This window comes from Aulonocara stuartgranti (genome assembly GCF_965226115.1).
Source record: "Aulonocara stuartgranti genome assembly, chromosome: 13".
Classification (NCBI taxonomy): Eukaryota; Metazoa; Chordata; class Actinopteri; order Cichliformes; family Cichlidae; genus Aulonocara; species Aulonocara stuartgranti.
In genome coordinates, this window is record NC_138949.1 from 25,370,111 (window position 1) to 25,387,430 (window position 17,320).

The 17,320-nt window shown below is 36.2% G+C and overlaps 2 protein-coding genes across 3 annotated transcripts; one reads left to right on the forward strand and one right to left on the reverse strand.

Annotated features, from left to right (window-relative positions):
* The first annotated feature begins 3,100 nt into the window (after positions 1-3,100).
* On the forward strand, positions 3,101-6,968 carry cd74b (CD74 molecule, major histocompatibility complex, class II invariant chain b). Its single transcript, XM_082557593.1, has 8 exons — positions 3,101-3,231; positions 3,365-3,468; positions 4,453-4,622; positions 4,918-4,982; positions 5,174-5,204; positions 5,436-5,627; positions 6,066-6,116; positions 6,359-6,968. Exons 2-7 carry the CDS (start codon positions 3,383-3,385, stop codon positions 6,107-6,109), a joined length of 588 nt encoding a protein of 195 aa, XP_082413719.1. The 5' UTR covers positions 3,101-3,231; positions 3,365-3,382; the 3' UTR covers positions 6,110-6,116; positions 6,359-6,968.
* A 1,910-nt stretch (positions 6,969-8,878) lies between these two features.
* LOC309720768 (SLC35A4 upstream microprotein-like) lies at positions 8,879-10,781 on the reverse strand. Of its 2 annotated transcripts, none has more exons than XM_082557930.1 (3): positions 10,673-10,781; positions 9,464-9,562; positions 8,879-9,293 (listed from the first exon to the last, which is right to left on the reverse strand). In XM_082557930.1, the coding sequence occupies exons 1-3, from the start codon at positions 10,685-10,687 to the stop codon at positions 9,096-9,098; spliced, it is 312 nt and encodes a 103-aa protein (XP_082414056.1). In that variant the 5' UTR covers positions 10,688-10,781; the 3' UTR covers positions 8,879-9,095. The 2 variants fall into 2 exon arrangements, with proteins under 2 accessions (XP_082414056.1, XP_082414055.1); XM_082557929.1 differs by lacking the exon at positions 10,673-10,781 and adding an exon at positions 9,809-9,854.
* Between the last annotated feature and the right edge of the window lie 6,539 nt (positions 10,782-17,320).

Consider the following 17,320-nt stretch of genomic DNA (forward strand, 5'->3'; position numbering starts at 1 on the left):
TGTTATATTATATTATATTATATTATATTATATTATATTATATTATATTATATTATATATGTCTTAGGGTGATTTGCGTACATATACACATGTGGCACAATAACATGGTAACAGGGACACCGCGTGACCTGAGTGTAAAGCCCCAAGCAAGATGATACACATGAAACTATCTTCATCTTCTTCTTTTGGCTGCTCTCTTTAGTGGTTGCCACAGTAGTAGTCCTATTCCTAACATTATCCTCTGTCACATCAACCCTCCTTCATTCCACACATCTTCTATCTGGTTTTCCTACTTTTCTGCTGCCTTGCACCAGCATCTTCAACATCCTTTGCCCAGTATATTCACTATGTGTCCATTCAGCCTTGTCCCTTTACATTTGTCTCTAAAGCACTCAACTTATACTTTCCTTCTGATGTACTGATTTCTAATTGTCCATCCAACTCACTCCCAATGAAAACTTTATCAACTTCAACTGTGCCACCTCTGGCTCAGGGTTCTGTCTTTTTGTCAGTGCTATCATTTCTAAACCACATCTCACTACCTTGTCTCTTGCAGCTTCTTACAGATCATTCCTGAAAAAAAGTGCATCAAAAAATAAACAAGGAAAATTATATAAACAACTACAATACTACTGCTGTACTATTGTATATTACAGGAAATTCCCACTATATATGGTTACAGTATATATGCGTATGTAATTAGTCACAACACACAGCTGTGATACCAGAATGAGAGCATGTGTTACTATAACCACTGAAAAAAGTAGGAAGTGATTTGCTAGCAAACACTAACACAAAGTAAAAGATATGTTGTATATAAGTTATAATACGTACAGATGAGAAATGCATAAACACAACAAAATGTTTTTAGTAGTGAAGTATGTGAAGCATATGAAGCATAATGATAAAAGACCAATGTAAGGACATAAAGAGTGGTTAGAGTGACATTTCTGATCGGAGAACTGTGTCAAAGCAATCAAGAAAAACTGTTTTTAAAAAAAATCCCCAGTATCACTTCCTGTTGCTCTGTTCAGCCTCAGATTTTTATCAATTTCTCATTTACATTTTTCCTCTGGTACATTCTTCTTCTGGTATAGTAAAATCTATACTCTGTATTCGTCTGCTTCTTGTGTTTTGTTCCCTTTGTTGCTGAAAAGTACTCTATTCCTCTTCCTCTTCACTGGGCTGACTTCATTTCCTGATAAATGTCCATCTGACCAGGCTCCTCTAAGTTTACAAATTGTTGTTGTGGAACTAATGTTGGTATAGTTGGTCTGACTCAAATTTTGGATGGAAGTCTTCAATACAATATGTGAAAAGATTCAAAACTGTTTATTATGTTATGGACATGAGAAAGAGCATTTCTCATTCTTTGACATCACTTATAAATGTTTTCAGACATTTACAGCACTGAAAATATTGAATTTGTAAGCTTGAACCATCTCATTTTTATCATAGTTTCATTTTAATGGAGAGAAACAGAGTATTAACCAAGAATCCAGCAAAAGCTTCAGCTCCCTCCAAAGTCACCAGACAAAGGTGCTCCAATACAGTGCTCCAATACAGTGCTACAATATGTGTAATAATAAATATTGAACACGCTTACTGAAATTTATTTAACACTTCGTACAAAAGCCTTTGGTGGTGATGACAGGTTGAAGAGGCTTTTTTTCATTGTCTTCCTGAAACGGCCACCCTCGTTTCATTGTCATCAACCTGGTAGATGACACCAGTATTTTTATCAAGAATGTCTTGGTGTATTTTTCCATTCCTCCTTCCTTCAATCATAAAGTGTGCCAGTGTCGTATGCTGAAAAACAACCCACACCATGATGTTCCCACCACTGAAGCTGGTATAGTGTTTGTTGGGTGAAATCCAGTCTCCTTTTATCTCCAAACATGGTGTGTGTTATGGCACCCAAATACCCCCATGTACACCTCTTCATGGAAATGGGGTCTACATGGTGTAAATGTACATGGTATACATAAAAATCTACTGAAAATGATTTGATAGGGTTTCCCCCATTAAATATAGTATAGTGATTTTAAAGAGCGAAAGCAATGATACTACAGAAGCCTTTCCCTTTTCCTTACTCTTGAAAGAAGGTTATCTCCATCGCCCACATACTCAGAAAATCAGTTTCATTTTGTGTAATGTTTGTAATTTCAGAACCTCTTAGGCTACCAGAAGAATTAAAACAAGAGCACAGAGACTCATTATTACAACTTCAACCAAACCACTCACAACTGTGATTTTGCAACCTCGTCTGATTTTAAGTTATCTGACTTGCAGTACTGTCCTGTCAAATCAGGTGTCCAATATACTTTCACTTCCTTTAGCCAGTTCAATTGGGTCTTTGTTTTATTACTCTGACGTCACAACAAATCTAAATCAAGAAATACCTCAATGATTTTACAATGCTGCATATGTCTAAATTGTAAGAAACTAAGCAGTGTCCACACTTCAGATGTCATTAATTGGTGGAAATTTACAACCAATATAAAGAGAGGAAAAAGGAAGTCTGTAAGCCGGATGTGTGGATATTTATTTGAAATATATATAAATATACCAATATTACTCTTTCCTTTTTTTTTAGAAAAATCTCCCATGTTAAATATATGCTAATGATATATATTTAATATAATAACAGATTTTATAAATGAGTGTTAACTGGGGTCTGCTTTTTGAATGGTGAATGAAAAACTGTCTTTTTCAAGAGTTAAGTTCGATTCAAGGATGTAAAGACATTACAGGAGTGGGTTGGAAGCATAATTGTTCCTCAATCTATAGTTATTAGTAGAATTTTGTTAATATTAGATTTAAATTTAGAAATAAAGATAGAAATATTTTATTAAAGACATAATCGGTAGTACAGGTATTTTGAAAACACAGTATGTTGTTTGTGTTGTTAACAAAGTTAAATTATTTACAGATATTTAATAAAATTCAAAGATATACCCCATTTACTTCGCCATATAAAGAGCTCAATTGTTTTTCCAAGACTAAACGTCTGTATTCTCTGCTCCTAGTTACAGATGATGAACTATTACAAACAGCCAATCACAAATTCAGTTTGTGAAAAAAACGCCAACCAGAGTAGAGATTGGCAGTGCGGGATTCCCCTGCCTTCAGCTTTCAGTTCCTTCTGCCTTTCTTCAGTCATAAAGGTAAAATTTGGCTGAATTCGGTCACTAATACCGTGAATCACTTTACAGTCTGACCTAAGAGAAGGTAAACAACCCGTTTCCGTGTTCTTGTGTGTGTTTGTGTGTGTGTGTTTATGAAAGCATGTTATTATTCTTTCTGTTTTATTTTGTAATTAGTGGGGTTTTTTTTAAAAAAATATATGTATGTTTGCCCCCAGGTTTGTGTTTGCGTGAAGATGGCCGACCCCGAGACTCCAACCCAACCTCTAATTGGCGCTCCTAGCCACGAAACAACCGTCAATGTTGGAGCGCCAGGACAGAAGTAAGTGTTTAAGATGTTTTGTTTTTTTTAATTTTGTGTGTGTGTGTGTGTGTGTGTGTGTGTGTGTGTGTGTGTGTGTGTGTGTGTGTGTGTGTGTGTGTGTGTGTGTCACTAATTGATTTACACACTGCAAAAAGAAAAGAATGAAACAAAAATAGATTCCAAAACTGCAATGTGAAGTGGATTTGTGGGTTATTATGCTAAGACTGCTACTGATATAGAAATTAATGTTATTTTAGAATTAAATAAAAATATAAATGAAATAGAGAGAGAAAATTTCTTTTTGTTTTTTGGGGTTTTTTTTGTTGTTGTTTTTTTCTCTCTATCTCTTTCTCCTTTTTTTCCCTTTTCCCCTCCTTTGTATATACTTATTTAGGTATATAAATATGTATGTATAGACATAGATATGTGATTGTTTATATAATGGTAATTATATTTTATGTATGTTTCACGCTAATAAGAAAACTAATAAAAAAAATTAAAAATAAATATATATATATATATGCAAATGAAATATATATGGTATTTGTTTAAAAACAAAACTGTATTTAATGATTTTAGGATATTTTTTTTCTAGAATCAGTAAATCAGAAGTCAAAAAACTTCTTGCTGAGCACACGTCAATAAAATTAAGGATTGTCCAAAACATGCCCTGGTGAAAACAGAGCTCATCTTAGATGTTCACTCGGGTGTCTGCTTGACAACAGCTGATGTCATTACTTAGTTACGTATACACATGAGCACCATGGACATAGTTCCTGTTATATCAATTTTTTCCCCAGTTCTGAGCCAACAAAAAGTCTAAGTTACCAATCAGGTTCTTCATTCTTCATATTCTTTTATGTCCATAAACCTTTCTGCCTACCTACTCATCATCTTTCTCCCACTGAAGGTTTTCATCCTGAAGACCTTCTAGTGCCAAATAATATTCTTTTAATCCTACAAGCATTAATAAAGAAATATTGCTTTCTTTTTTTTTTTCAGTGGCCGCTCTACCCGGGCTTATAAGGTGGCAGGATTGACCCTTCTGGCCTGTGTGCTGATTGTGGGCCAGGCGATGACCGCCTATTTCCTCCTCAGCCAGAAGAATGACATCAAATCTCTGGAGGATCAGAACAACAAACTTGAGTCACAGGTGTCACGAGTCAACTCTGGTGAGAATGCTATGCTGGGAATTAGCAGGATGCAGCAAAAAAAGCTTTATTTAAAACAAACTGCTTAACCGCTAAACATTAAAAAAGATGAAAAAAAAGACAAAATGTCATGAAACTGCCCTGTTACCTGTAAAACAACTTAGACTGATAATGAATCAGTGCCTAGAATTTTATTGAAACCGAATTACAGCTCTCTGTTGTTGTACAATTTATTTTTAGTGCCACTCTCTTTTTTCTGTATTTTGCTTTTTGTTTTACCTCTGTCTCACATACACCTTTCTCTCCCTGTCCATAGCTCCTGCACCCATGAAGATGCATCTGCCCTCGAACTCCATGCTGATGTCGGACCTTGCGGACACGGTAAAAAAAAAAAAAAGTCTGAAACTGGGCTTTTGATTTTCAAGTTAGTAAGTCTCAGTTCAAATCTAACCCTAAACCCTAATTTTGTCTATTTTTTTTAAAGTTAAATAAGTACAACTTTAGTGAATCCTGACACACTTCTAAAGTCCCGCATTTTTCTCATTTGTGGTTTTTAACTTATTGTGTTGCAGGACTCTTCAACTGGAACCCCAGATGATTCCTGTATGTCTTAAATATTTGTGTTCATATATTCTGTATATGTGTTAATTATCTTCTCATCTGTTTATGGCCTAGAGAATGCTTTTTTTTATTATTATTAACAAAAATGCTCTTTTTTCTGACCTCATATGTGACCTCAAAGTTCAATAGTCAGAAAGATTAAACTGTTACAGTTTGTCTTTAACAAATTTATAAAATGTGGATCAACTCATCCCCTCTCCCCTGCTCTCACAGCCCCTCCTCCCACCAAGTGCCAGCTTGAGGCTTCTGGCGTGAAGCCTGTGCAGGTGCCAGGTTTCAAACCTGCCTGTGAAAAGGATGGCCTCTACAAGGCCCAGCAGTGCTTCGAGTCCGTTTGCTGGTGTGTGAACACAGCCACCGGGGAACAGATCAATGGAGCCAATTGCAAGCAGTCCGTCCGTGCTGGTGAGACAAGATAACAGATTTTGAGTATTAAGTTCAAATTAGAAAAAAAAATATATTATTGAAAATGCCATGTTCAGTTTCATATCAGCATTTTATTGTTGCATTTATGGTTTATTTCATTTAGTTATTTAAATCTACAACCCACACGTCAGAGATTTCAGTGAACTTTTTTGCTGACTATTTGTAGAGTTGTGCACGATTAATGAATTTGTGTATTAGGTTTTAGCATGATATTGAATATACTTTCAGAGAACTCAGGATTTTTGTTTTAAAAATATTGATCTTTCATAAGAGGATTGCAATGTAATTCCGATATGCATATACAAATCTTGATTCATCTGGAGAAATCTAAAACCTTTAAATGATTCAATTATTGATTACATTCAGGATCTGATTTAAGCTACAGTGTCACTTACAGTCCAACATCTGTCTTTCCAGGCACCATGATAAGAATGCTGAGTCTTCCCAGTGAGGACAATTAAAACTGTGGTGAGTAAACAATCATATTCTTCTGTCTTGCTTTATATGATCGCTATAAGCTACAGTTTCTACAATTAAAAAGTGCATTTCACTATCGTAGGGTATTTCCCTACAGTGTAATGTGCCTTAGTGCTATATAAATAAAATTAAATTGAACTAATAATTTTGGAAAAGTACAATTGTCTTGAATAGCGAATTTAAAACCATTAATCATTTATTAATCATGCTTTTTGTTGTTGTTGTTGTTTTAGGCAACAGAAGCCGCTTCAGTCTTTTCCAGAAACCAGTTTCGGCTCATCTCCTAGTATCGTGTTACAACTTTGCCGAATTAATCACCACAGCTGCACTTAATAAGCTAATGGGGTTTTATATATCGCTGATAAATTACCAGTAACCAATTACCTGCTTGCTATCGTTCCTATTTTATTGCAACCAATATTCTACTGACAGCAGAGCCTTTTGACCGTGATTGGAGATTTTTAATGGCTATTAAAGATGAATAATTATCAAATAGTGTTTAGTGTGCAGCCTTAAAATGCTTTATTTTAATGTTGATGATTGGACAAGAATGTGGTTTTTGTGTTGGGAGGCACACATAAATAAAGAGGAAAAAATAAGAGAAGCTAAGCCAAAGTACTTTAAAAAATACTTTTAAGAATGGATTTCTGACAAAATGTAAATGCAGTCCTCCCTGACATCAAAGGCTTGGTCTTTTAATTTTGTCATGTTTGGCTTAAGGTAAAATATAATAGTAATAATAATAATAAAGCTGTTATTACAAGTTCTGAAGGATCATTTGGACACAATCGGGATACATGAGTAGATTTATTTGAACAACCCAAATAAAACCTGTTAAAAACAGTTCTGATGGTTTTCTTTTATGATACCAGCACAGTGGGAATTATAAACAGTTCTGTTTTTGATGTGTAGGAGCATAAACACACAAAAACCAAAACTGCTAAAACAAAGCTCTGTCAAGTTGAATCAATATCCCACAAACATTATTACTTAAAAACATGCAAAGATAGGACAAAAAAAGAGACACTAAAACATACAATATGGAGACAGTAACACAATGACTGTCAATAGGCACATGTTGTTTCTGGATTCCAGTCACCAAACATACAGTACACACGTTTGCCTGAAAACTAACAAGCTGATCACAAGCTGAAACGTCTTTCTCCTTTATGGCTTGTTTATCTAATTTCTGTCAGAGATCTAATTACGCAATGGTGTGAAATGTTCATTTCAATGTTGCCACCATGTTAAAAACATCACAGTGCAGTTTTACAGTGCTTTCCATAGACATGAATACATTTTTAATATTACACTAAAGCTGCAAAAACAACAATATATTTTGTAGAATCACTGAATACTGTAGTGTTTACTGATTTATCTTTGAAAAAGCGGATTGTCCACATTTTTGTATGTGGATAGTGAAATATCCGCTGTGCAAAATGAAAATTCACACTGAAATGTATGCTGGTTTTGCCAAGTGGCACCACTATTTTGTACAACTTTACACGCTGGATTATTAGAGATGTGTCTCCTGCAGCAGAAGCAGCATAGTCTATGGATAAAACACTCAGTTTTACAGCTTAAACCTCTAATACTAAAAAAGTACAACTCATAGGTGCATGATGCAATCAGCACATTCTAAGAAAGTAAAACTTTTCACTTTTCATTCTACAGATTTCAATAAATGACTCCAAAAAAAAAAAACATACTAATTACTAACAGCTTTAGATTAAAAGAGCATAATCGATACATGTGCAAACGATCAGTTTCCAGCATATAAAAAACAGGCAGCCAACTCTTACAAGGCTTTTGAGATGATACTGTCAACTCCAGACCATAGTAGGCACTCTTAATGTATACTTTACATGAAATGCTTTAACACACATTCCCCAGTTTTTCTAAAAGTCCAAAGAGCAAATTAAATCTTAATAAAGAAAAAGAATTGCTTTGGCATTTGGCTGTTTTCTTGCTCTTAGAATTGTTTCAGCATTGTGAGGACACAGGAAAAAGCAACATAATTTCTGGCAAATTGAGTGTTTTTCTGAGTCAATCATGGAACAACTTGTCAAAAAAAAAGGAAAGAAAGAGACAGGTCTCTGAAAAGTGTTAACTTATAGAGATTAGGAAATATAATCCAGAAGGAAAGGGGAAGGGTTCTGTACCTGTAGATTGACATTACTCCGCATTACAGACACTGCTCTGATAACTGTAAACAATGTGAAAACTAACAAAAACCAAAAGATTTGACAGGTTTTGCAGAGAAGAACTGTGTGATGTAAAGTGAGGCAATTTTACACCCTGAGCAACAAGGAAAAAGTGTCATTAGTTAAGGCTGCTATTATTGATTTCTGACCACTAGAGGGCAGAAGATACCAAAACACACAGAATTCAAGTCCTGTTTGAATTTTCATCAAAATGCAACGCGTTTTCTTACAATAAGCTTATGCTAGAGAGGTCAACCGAACCAGAGTTTACAGCTACATATTTGTTGGTCTTTCAATTAAGTTTTAGAAAGCATGTGCTGTAATGAAAGACAAGGTTGGCTTCAGAAGTCAATCATAGCAGCTGTAAGGATTTACAATAGCAGTTTGTCTAAATTTCAACCACTGACATTTTTCTGCATTCATATTAATGAATGCATGAATTAATGAGCTGTCTTCTGCAAGGGGGTCAACTAAATTTAAAAAAAAAAAAAAAATATATATATATATATATATATATATATATATATATAAAAGGAAAAGAATAGCTGTTTTTTTCACTCTATACCAAATTCAATAGTGTAATTATAAATTTTTTATATATATTATTTGAATATATTTAAAGTAAAAAAATACCACATTAAATTCTGATAAGTTTTAAGCTTTTTCTATATGTTTCTGATCCCATGTGGAGCTGTACTGGCACACTCTTTCTGTAGATGTCTGACGCTCGCTTTGCTCCGTTGTTTGGCTCCAATTTTCCTCCTCCTTACTTGTGTCCTCCTTTCAGGTTGCGTATGTAGTCTTTAATGGTGTTTTCGATGTTGGGAACAGCATAATTTTGAGCTGCATACATCCCTGTACACGTGCCTATGGCAACGCCTAGCAGCGCTGAAGAGCGAAGTCTAGCAACAACGTACCCAGCAAGAAAACCCTTCAAGAAAGGAGAAGCCAGCAGACTGCCCCCCTAGAGAGAGGAAGAGAAATGAGACCCGGTCTGGTGTTTTGATATATACCTCGACCTATAATTTTATAACTTAACTCTCAACAAAATTCAAGGCAAAGTAAACTATGCTCTCTCTCCATATATACTAATACTACTAATAATAATAATAATATTTGATTTGTGAGCCTTACTGGAGGAACTCCAGCCTGTATCTCATCTTCTACCCGTTTCTGAATGTCCTCCAACTGGTCTTTTAACTCCACGAGATCCTTGAGTTGACCCAGTGGACTCTACAAAAACATGTAGGCACAGAGACAAGCAAACAGGTTAGTGGAGGCAACCAGAGTTTTCTAAAACATGGAGTGTATCTAAAAATAAAACATTTGAACTTCCTGTATTATGACCAAGCACAGCAAACGCTCTGACAATGAACTTGAAAATCCACTGAAAATATATGTTCTAAAATCATTTGGGCATATGATGGATTTTCTTTCAGAGACTCTGTTGTCTGAGTTTTAGTTTCAGTTTTGTTTTACCTTAACAGGTGACTGCAGATTATCCATTTCCAATAAGAGAAAGTACACCATATAAACTAAAAAGAAAACACATACTAAGATGGTTTTTGCTAATACTTGCAATCGTGAACAGGCAATTTCCACATTTGGAACTAAATATTAAATTGGTTTTATCTTATTACCCCTTATTAGTTAAGTTGCCTTTAGGCTTATATTTCCTCGTGTTTCCCCGAGCTCTGTGTAAAAACACACTGCATTCCACAAACCAGGTAAAACGGGTAACTTATACAACAGTGACCCTATGCCGATGGTAGTAAAATAAACAAAAAGCATAGAGAACATGTTGGAACAGATACTTGTCTCTTAAAACCATTCCCATATATCCGTTGCCCTAAGCAGGCATGACACCTTTTAGAGAACAGTAACATTATTTTCGACAGGTTACTAAGCTAACTGTTTTCTTTTAGCTTATTTAATAGTAGAAATATTTCATTTTAAGCGCTGTGGGTCGTGTTTTCGTTGTTTGCTAACTGACAGTCTCAAGGTGAACAGACCTTCCAAATCTAGTCCTTCCCGTCAACGTTATTTTAGCAGCTAGCAAAACGTTTACTGTTATGAAATTAACAGTCTCTTTATTTTCAGCTTATTGACAGTGCTATGGATTTGGTTGAATACACAACAAATGTATTTCCTGTTTGCTAATTTCATTCGGTTAAGCGGAAAGTAAGCTAACGGTTTAGCTAGTTACCTCTAGGACGCTACACTTGTTTTACGTAGTGACACCCCAAGCTGAAGCTGACAGCTAATACTGAGTGACAGCTCAAGTTAAAATGAACGCCTATCCACTATTCAAAGTTGGCTTAACATTAAAACTTGGAGACACACCTTGTCATTAGCCATCTTTCCAGTCCGTTGATGCACCTCTTCTTCTTGTTCTCGTAGATTTGCTTAAAAATGACGTCTACTGCCCTCCACTGGTGTATTCACAGACCACTCTTCTTCTTCTTCTTTCGGCTACTCCCTTTAGGAGGCAGAAGATCCTCCTTTCAGATCATCTGTTTCAATGATCTCACCCTATCAAACCAGCTTTCTCCTTTACTGCATCTATTAGTCTAACCTGTGGTTTTCATTTTTTTACTCCTGCCTGGCAGCTCCATATTCAGCTCCAATGCTCCTGGCTTTGGTTCCCATCCACCTGGTCTCCTGCAGGCACAACACATTCTCATTCCTTGTCTTCATCAGTCAGGCAGGTCTTTCTTTACCAGTGTCATGCCAAAAAGGGGATTGCTGATGTTTATTTGTGGGGGGTTTTTTTTATGTCTAATATATTTATTTATATTGATAAATAGGCTGTAGTCAACAGGATTTATGTCAAGGATATATATGATGTAAAGAAATGGCATGTTTTGCAATGACTCTACCTATTGTACTTAATGCTTTCACATTTTCCTCTATCACACCAAACCTGTTGCACATCACAATATCATAAATCTTCTCTGTGGTCTTCCTCTTTTCCTTCTGCCTGACACCTCCATATTCAACACCCTTTATTCAATATATCCACTATATCTCCTCTGCACATGTCCAACCCATCTCATTGTTTCCCCTCTAACTTGATCTCCAAAGCCCTCGACCTGAGCTGTCCCTCTGACAGAATTATTTCTAATCCTGTCCACTCTGGTCACTGCCAAAGAAAGTCTGAGCATCTATGACCGTGCCACCTCCAGCTCAACCTTCTGTTTTTTGTTAGTGCCACTGTCTCCAAAACATGCTACATAGCAGGTCCTACTACCATGTTGCAAATATTTCTTTTCACTCTTGCTGCTATCCTTTTCTCACCAATCACTCCTGACACTCCACCCACTTCACCCTGTCTGCACTCTCTTCTTCACCTCTCTTCTGCACTGCCCGTTTCTTTGGATAGTTGACCTCAGGTATTTAAACATGCAGAACAGTTTGTATCCACCTCAAATGCCCCTGTCCTTAGTCTGTCTTCCACATTATAGTGAATTCACTTAAATATCTTTATTGAATTGTTATGTTATATATATATTTTTTTATTTGTGCTGCCGTCTTGGGCAGATCTCTTTTGACAAAGAAGTTTTTAATTTCAATGAAACTTTTTTACCTGGATAAAAAAAAGCATTTATAACAGTCACTTTGACAGAACATGACTGCAACTTCTACCTTTTGACAGGAATGTTATTTCTGGCTCAAGATGACTTGATATCACCCGTGAAAGATATGTTTGAGATTTCTTGGGCAGATCATAGGCTAATAAGTCAATTACAGCAGTTTAAATACTGGCAATCATTTTTTGGGCAAATACCAGAACCCACTTTCTTCAGAATTTGTGACAGCCTGATAAGTTTCATTAAGGTGAAATACGAATAAAGGAAGCAATTAATTACCCTGCTATTTCTGATCATGCAAAAAAAATAAATAAATAATAATAATGATATGCTATGTTTGAACACTGTGATAATTGGGGAGACTTCAAAAACAATTTAACCAAAACATAACTCACATGGTCACAATGGGCTCATTACTTTAGTTGTCCTCTTTCATCTCTCACTCTGAAACCTCTTTAATTCCAAGTTCCAGTTTGGCTTTTGCAATGCAGAGCAGTCCCCCCCCCCCACCACCACACACACATTATGATGCTGAAATACTAATATAATATACTGATATAATAATATAATAGAACAGATCCAAATTATGGGAAAAATGAAAGTGAAAAGAAAATGAACAAGAGTTCAGATAAATAATTAGCTAGGCAAAGGGATAGAGGATCAGAGAAACAGAAACAGAGATGCTCATTATCTCTCATTTGTAATCATCAGTGCATCCCACAGAAGCAGGGAATAAACATTGTAGGGATAGTGCAAGATAAGTATTTTCCCATAGATGTATAACATTGAAGTCTAAGTCATTACATCAAGTGAATCGGATTTAAACCCTTGTGTGATTTATTTTTTTCTTGCTGAGAGCATGACTCCCCACAAGTGTGTCTTTCCAGAGACTGTGGAAGTGAGAGTGAATGGCAGAGCCCCGAGTCACAGGAGGTGAGAAAGAGATTGAGAAAGATGGCAAGAGAAAGCATTTAAGACCTACTAGAGAACTTGAGTTATTCCCATCTGATGTAGAGGCAAAAGGAGACAAAAAGGGCGAAACTGCAAAATGAAACTATTCATTTAAAAAGATTAATCTTGCCAAAACATAAATTTCTACTTTTTAGACGCTACTGGCTGGCTCCTTTTTGTTTCTCCGAAGGGGCTTATAGGTATTTAATCCTCATGCTCAGGCAGGACAGAGAGTCCATTAACTTTTCCTTGTTTTGGGTTATTGCAGGACCAACCTGATATGGACCACAGTATTTAATGGTCAGTTCAAGCTGGACATAACACAGTCTGCATAGTTTTGCATGAGATGAAAGACTGGCCTCGCACTCCCCTGGACTGCAGGTGTTTAAGACTTGGAAGGAGCGATGGAGGTAAGGCGTCTGTGATCTTCAGTGCTGTTGATGGTTCAGGGGGCGTATTGATTTTGGCTGAGGCATGTTTGGCTGACTAATCTTTGGACGCCTCTGTACTGGAAAGGTCACGGAAGCTTATGGTGCAATCATTACAGAGATGAGCTTCAGGGAAATGTGTATTCATATACTGTACCACGAATATCAGGGACAGATCGTAGATTTATGTTTGAGTTATCATTTTTAGTTTAGGTAGTCATTGTAATGTCATGAGATGCAGCTCGCCCAAAATAACCTTTGAAACAGTAATAAATTTGCCTATTTTCCAACTAGAAAAAAACAATAAATAATTTGGACTTTTATAGCTTTGTGACTAAAGCTTCATTTATTATTCAACAAGCCCAGCGGAACATTTTCTCTTGCATAATGAATGTGGTTTGTGTTAATACTCCAAACAGCAATAGCATGGGTTGTTTGAGCAGATGTAGTCATTATAATTTAAAGGATGGAGAAGTAAGCCCTGCATACACTGGCTTTGAGATGTCGAGGCAGTCATTTTTTTCCCGATGTGATTAAAGAACTCATTTAAAATGTATTTTATAGTCAAAGCACTGTATGTGTTACTGTCTGTTAGTTATTTTCTTCATTGGGAATAAAGCAGGAAAACCCCAAGAAATGTTTACTCCATGATTTACTGAAACTTAATGAAGCAAATGGTTTTCATAAGCAATCTTGAGTAAATATGAGCTTCTCTGAAGGGCACATAAATTCTTTAATTTCAGAAGCTTCTTCACAGCAAATATGTGTTCCTCAAATGGGATGACATCTTCTGATAATCAGGGTATGAAATACTGTACGAGCTTCTAAAAGCATCTCTTTGGGATAACTTGCCAGCAGCATACCCTTTATGATTTATGTTTTTATTTGCTCCTTCATATCTTGTAAGTTGTTGTGTTGTTATGAAACAGGTACTCAGTGTGAATGTGGCAATATAAGGAATTGTTTCTTAGAAGAAATGTGCTTGAAACATTGAAAGTTTTATCACAGAGTGTATAAAACTCATCTCCTGCTGCTCCTTGTGTGAGGAGCACTGAGTTATGGTTTCACAACCTGAGCTCCGCTTCGAGAGTGTTATGGCTAAAGCAGCGTGGTACTGACTCTATGCTGCTTTTGCACTACCATGTTGGATGTTATCAAGGATCACAGTGCATAAATTGGTTCTTTCTATTGTGCTGCACGGCACTATACAAAAGACAGAAAAAATGTACTTAACAAGCAAAGTTTTTCGGTTAATGCTTTGTGCTTTAACCTAGTCGCAGCCTGGGATCACTTTTGATCCACTTTAATAGAAATAAAGTGTTTCATCAGTCAGACACCTTTGTAGTGTAGCAGCTAATGTGATGCTTTTCCCCCAAGGCTAAAGCCTAAAAGCCTTTCAGCAAGGTGCAGTGGTTTTGTGGGCCCCTCTTCATCCGAGTTCCCTCATTAACCTCAGTGCTCAGTATTCAGCCCGCGTCTCCACTGATGGCTCCTAGCCGAGAAAAATGTGAGTGAAGGAAACAGAGCTGCAGAGGGACTGAGACTGCTTCACAAATATTCTTGACTCAGCATTGTTTAAATGCAATGAGGTGTCACAAAAAAAATTATCAGCCTTGAAAATAACACAGAATGAGTTCAAAAATAACACAGAAATGAATGGAAGCTAGGTAGTATTAGCTTTTCATGTCTAAGGGCGAGTTTTCTAAACCTTTGAGAAAACAGAAGAGAAGGTCAAACTTTATTGACTGTGAGGCTGTGTGATTTAATATACACTGATTTTTTTCAGGCTGCATGTCAACATTTGTGTGGACAGCCCAGGCTCCTTGCTGTAGCAACCACCAGGATGAGGTATAAGTCAAGTCAAAGTTTATTTCTATAGCACATTTTAAACAACCTCAGTTGACCAAAGTGCTGTAAAGTTTCAGGAAATATGCAATTATATGTGTAAGAGTCACCAAATCAAACAATAAAGATACACTAAAACTCAAATAAAACAAGGAAATAAGACTGTGTTTGCATAATAAAAGCCAGAATACTCTGCTCGACTAGTCAAAAAAGCAAGCGAGAAGAAATAGTGTTTTCTAAAGTGCTTAAAATGATTGAGAGACTGGGCAGCTCTTATGTAAAGAGTTACGTTGTTCCAAAGATTAAGAGCCACCACTCAAATCACTATCGCCTCTGTTTTCAAGCCTGGATCTAGGAATGTCCGAGAGGAGCTGTTTTGTAGAACTCAGTACTCTCTTAGGATTGCAGGGTTTTAAAGTTTCTATTAAGAAAGGGGTACCAAACCACTGAGACTCCTAAAAACAACTAATCAAATTTTAGACTGGATCCTGTGTAAGGAGGCCAGTATAGGTAGAAGCGTTTACACCATTTCTTTGGATAAAGGATAATCTTGATGATTGGATTGGCGGTATAAAGTAATCCATGTATGAAATGAGCCTGATAACTTTCTATACAGCAATGTAGAAAACTGAGTATTCTTCAAAAGCAAATTTTATAATACACTTACTAAGCCAACTGTACAGCTCTGACATATGGCTTGCTGTAAGTTCTTTTTTTCCAAAAAACACTGAATCTTAATTTTAATCTTTAATTATATCTCTATGGAGTGTCTGAGGAACATTATGCAGTGCATCTAAATAACAGATGATACAATGATGTCATTTTTTTTTTTTATTCATGAAAGGTGTGGAAGTGCTTTTTCCCCAGATCGACAGTAATAGTAACATTAGTTCTAACCGGGACTGAAAAATGAAAGAAACTCATAACATCCATCTGGACATTGGAATTTGGGGAGTCATCAAACCTCCACTGTGTTTGGACCTTTTTAATGGAAGTATCCAACAAATATTATGACCTGTTGTGTGATACAGACTGTCCAAGACGTTTGCAACAAAACAGCACTTGTGATGGTTACTAATGATCTTCTTACGGCATCTAACAGGGGATGTGTTTCTATACTTGCTCTGCTAGGCCTCCATCCACCATTTAATACCACTGCTCATAACATAAAACTGAGATAACAATGCACTGCTTGTATTCAATTAAATTAAATGAGTCGTATCTGTCTGTTAGATTTAATAGATTCCAGTTTATTCATCCAAATGGCTCTGTGCTGTGACCAATACTTTCTTTCCTTATCCAATATTATTAGAAGACATTGCAAAAAAATTAACTGCTATTCAGATAGTACTCAACTACATTTGTCTATTAAGCCAGACGACAGAAAGTAAAGTACAGGCATGTCTTCAAAACAGGCCTGGCCTGTAACTTTCTTCTCCTAAATTTGGACAAACCTGAAGTTATTGTATTCTGTGCTAAAAATGTTAAAAATGTATTGTTTAATCTGGTACACTTTGATCAGCACATATGTGCGTCAATGGACACATTAAACACATATGTAGGACTGCTCTCTGCCATCTGCACAATATTTATAAATATCCTAGAAAGAAAATTAGAAACGTCCTGTCCTGCATTTCTTTATGTTGAGGCTGGAGTATTGTAATTCATTATTAGCTTCTCTTCTATGTCTTGAAAGCTCAGACAAAATCACATCTCATCTTTAAACCATATTGTCCCAATAGAACACTTAAATCTCAGACTGCAGGCTTACTTGTGGTTCCTAGAGTTTCTAAAAGTTGAATGAGAGCCAGGCTGCAGCTATCAGGTCCATCTCCTGTGGAACCAGCTCCTAGTTTGGATTCATGAGATAGAAATCTTCTTTTTTTTAAGGCTAGGCTTAAAACTTTCCTTTCTGAGAAAGATTAAAATTAGGGCTGGATCCATGAGACCCTAAATCATCCACTAGTTGTTCTGCAATTGTATTAGGCTGCTGGGGAACATCCCATGATACACTGAGCATTTTTGCTCCACTCCCATCGTTCCCCTCCATGTGTATATATTAAAAATCACCTGTGCATGTCATTGAATTTTGTGTTCTCCATCCTAGAGTTTGCTTTTTGACCTCTCTTTCTAAGCTTTTCTTTTCTTTGTTCTCTTTCCTTTCACTCTCCACCAGT

What these genes read in the sequence shown, in the direction of transcription:
- cd74b (XM_082557593.1), top strand. Translation starts at nt 3,383, where the DNA reads ATGGCCGACCCCGAGACTCCAACCCAACCTCTAATTGGCGCTCCTAGC. An exon ending in GGTGTCACGAGTCAACTCTG is followed by an intron (nt 4,623 to 4,917) that starts GTGAGAATGCTA and finishes CCCTGTCCATAG; the next exon opens with CTCCTGCACCCATGAAGATG. An exon ending in TGTCGGACCTTGCGGACACG is followed by an intron (nt 4,983 to 5,173) that starts GTAAAAAAAAAA and finishes ATTGTGTTGCAG; the next exon opens with GACTCTTCAACTGGAACCCC.
- LOC309720768 (XM_082557929.1), bottom strand. Translation starts at nt 9,835, where the DNA reads ATGGATAATCTGCAGTCACCTGTTAAG. An exon ending in ATCTGCAGTCACCTGTTAAG is followed by an intron (nt 9,563 to 9,808) that starts GTAAAACAAAAC and finishes ATGTTTTTGTAG; the next exon opens with AGTCCACTGGGTCAACTCAA. An exon ending in TACAGGCTGGAGTTCCTCCA is followed by an intron (nt 9,294 to 9,463) that starts GTAAGGCTCACA and finishes TCCTCTCTCTAG; the next exon opens with GGGGGCAGTCTGCTGGCTTC.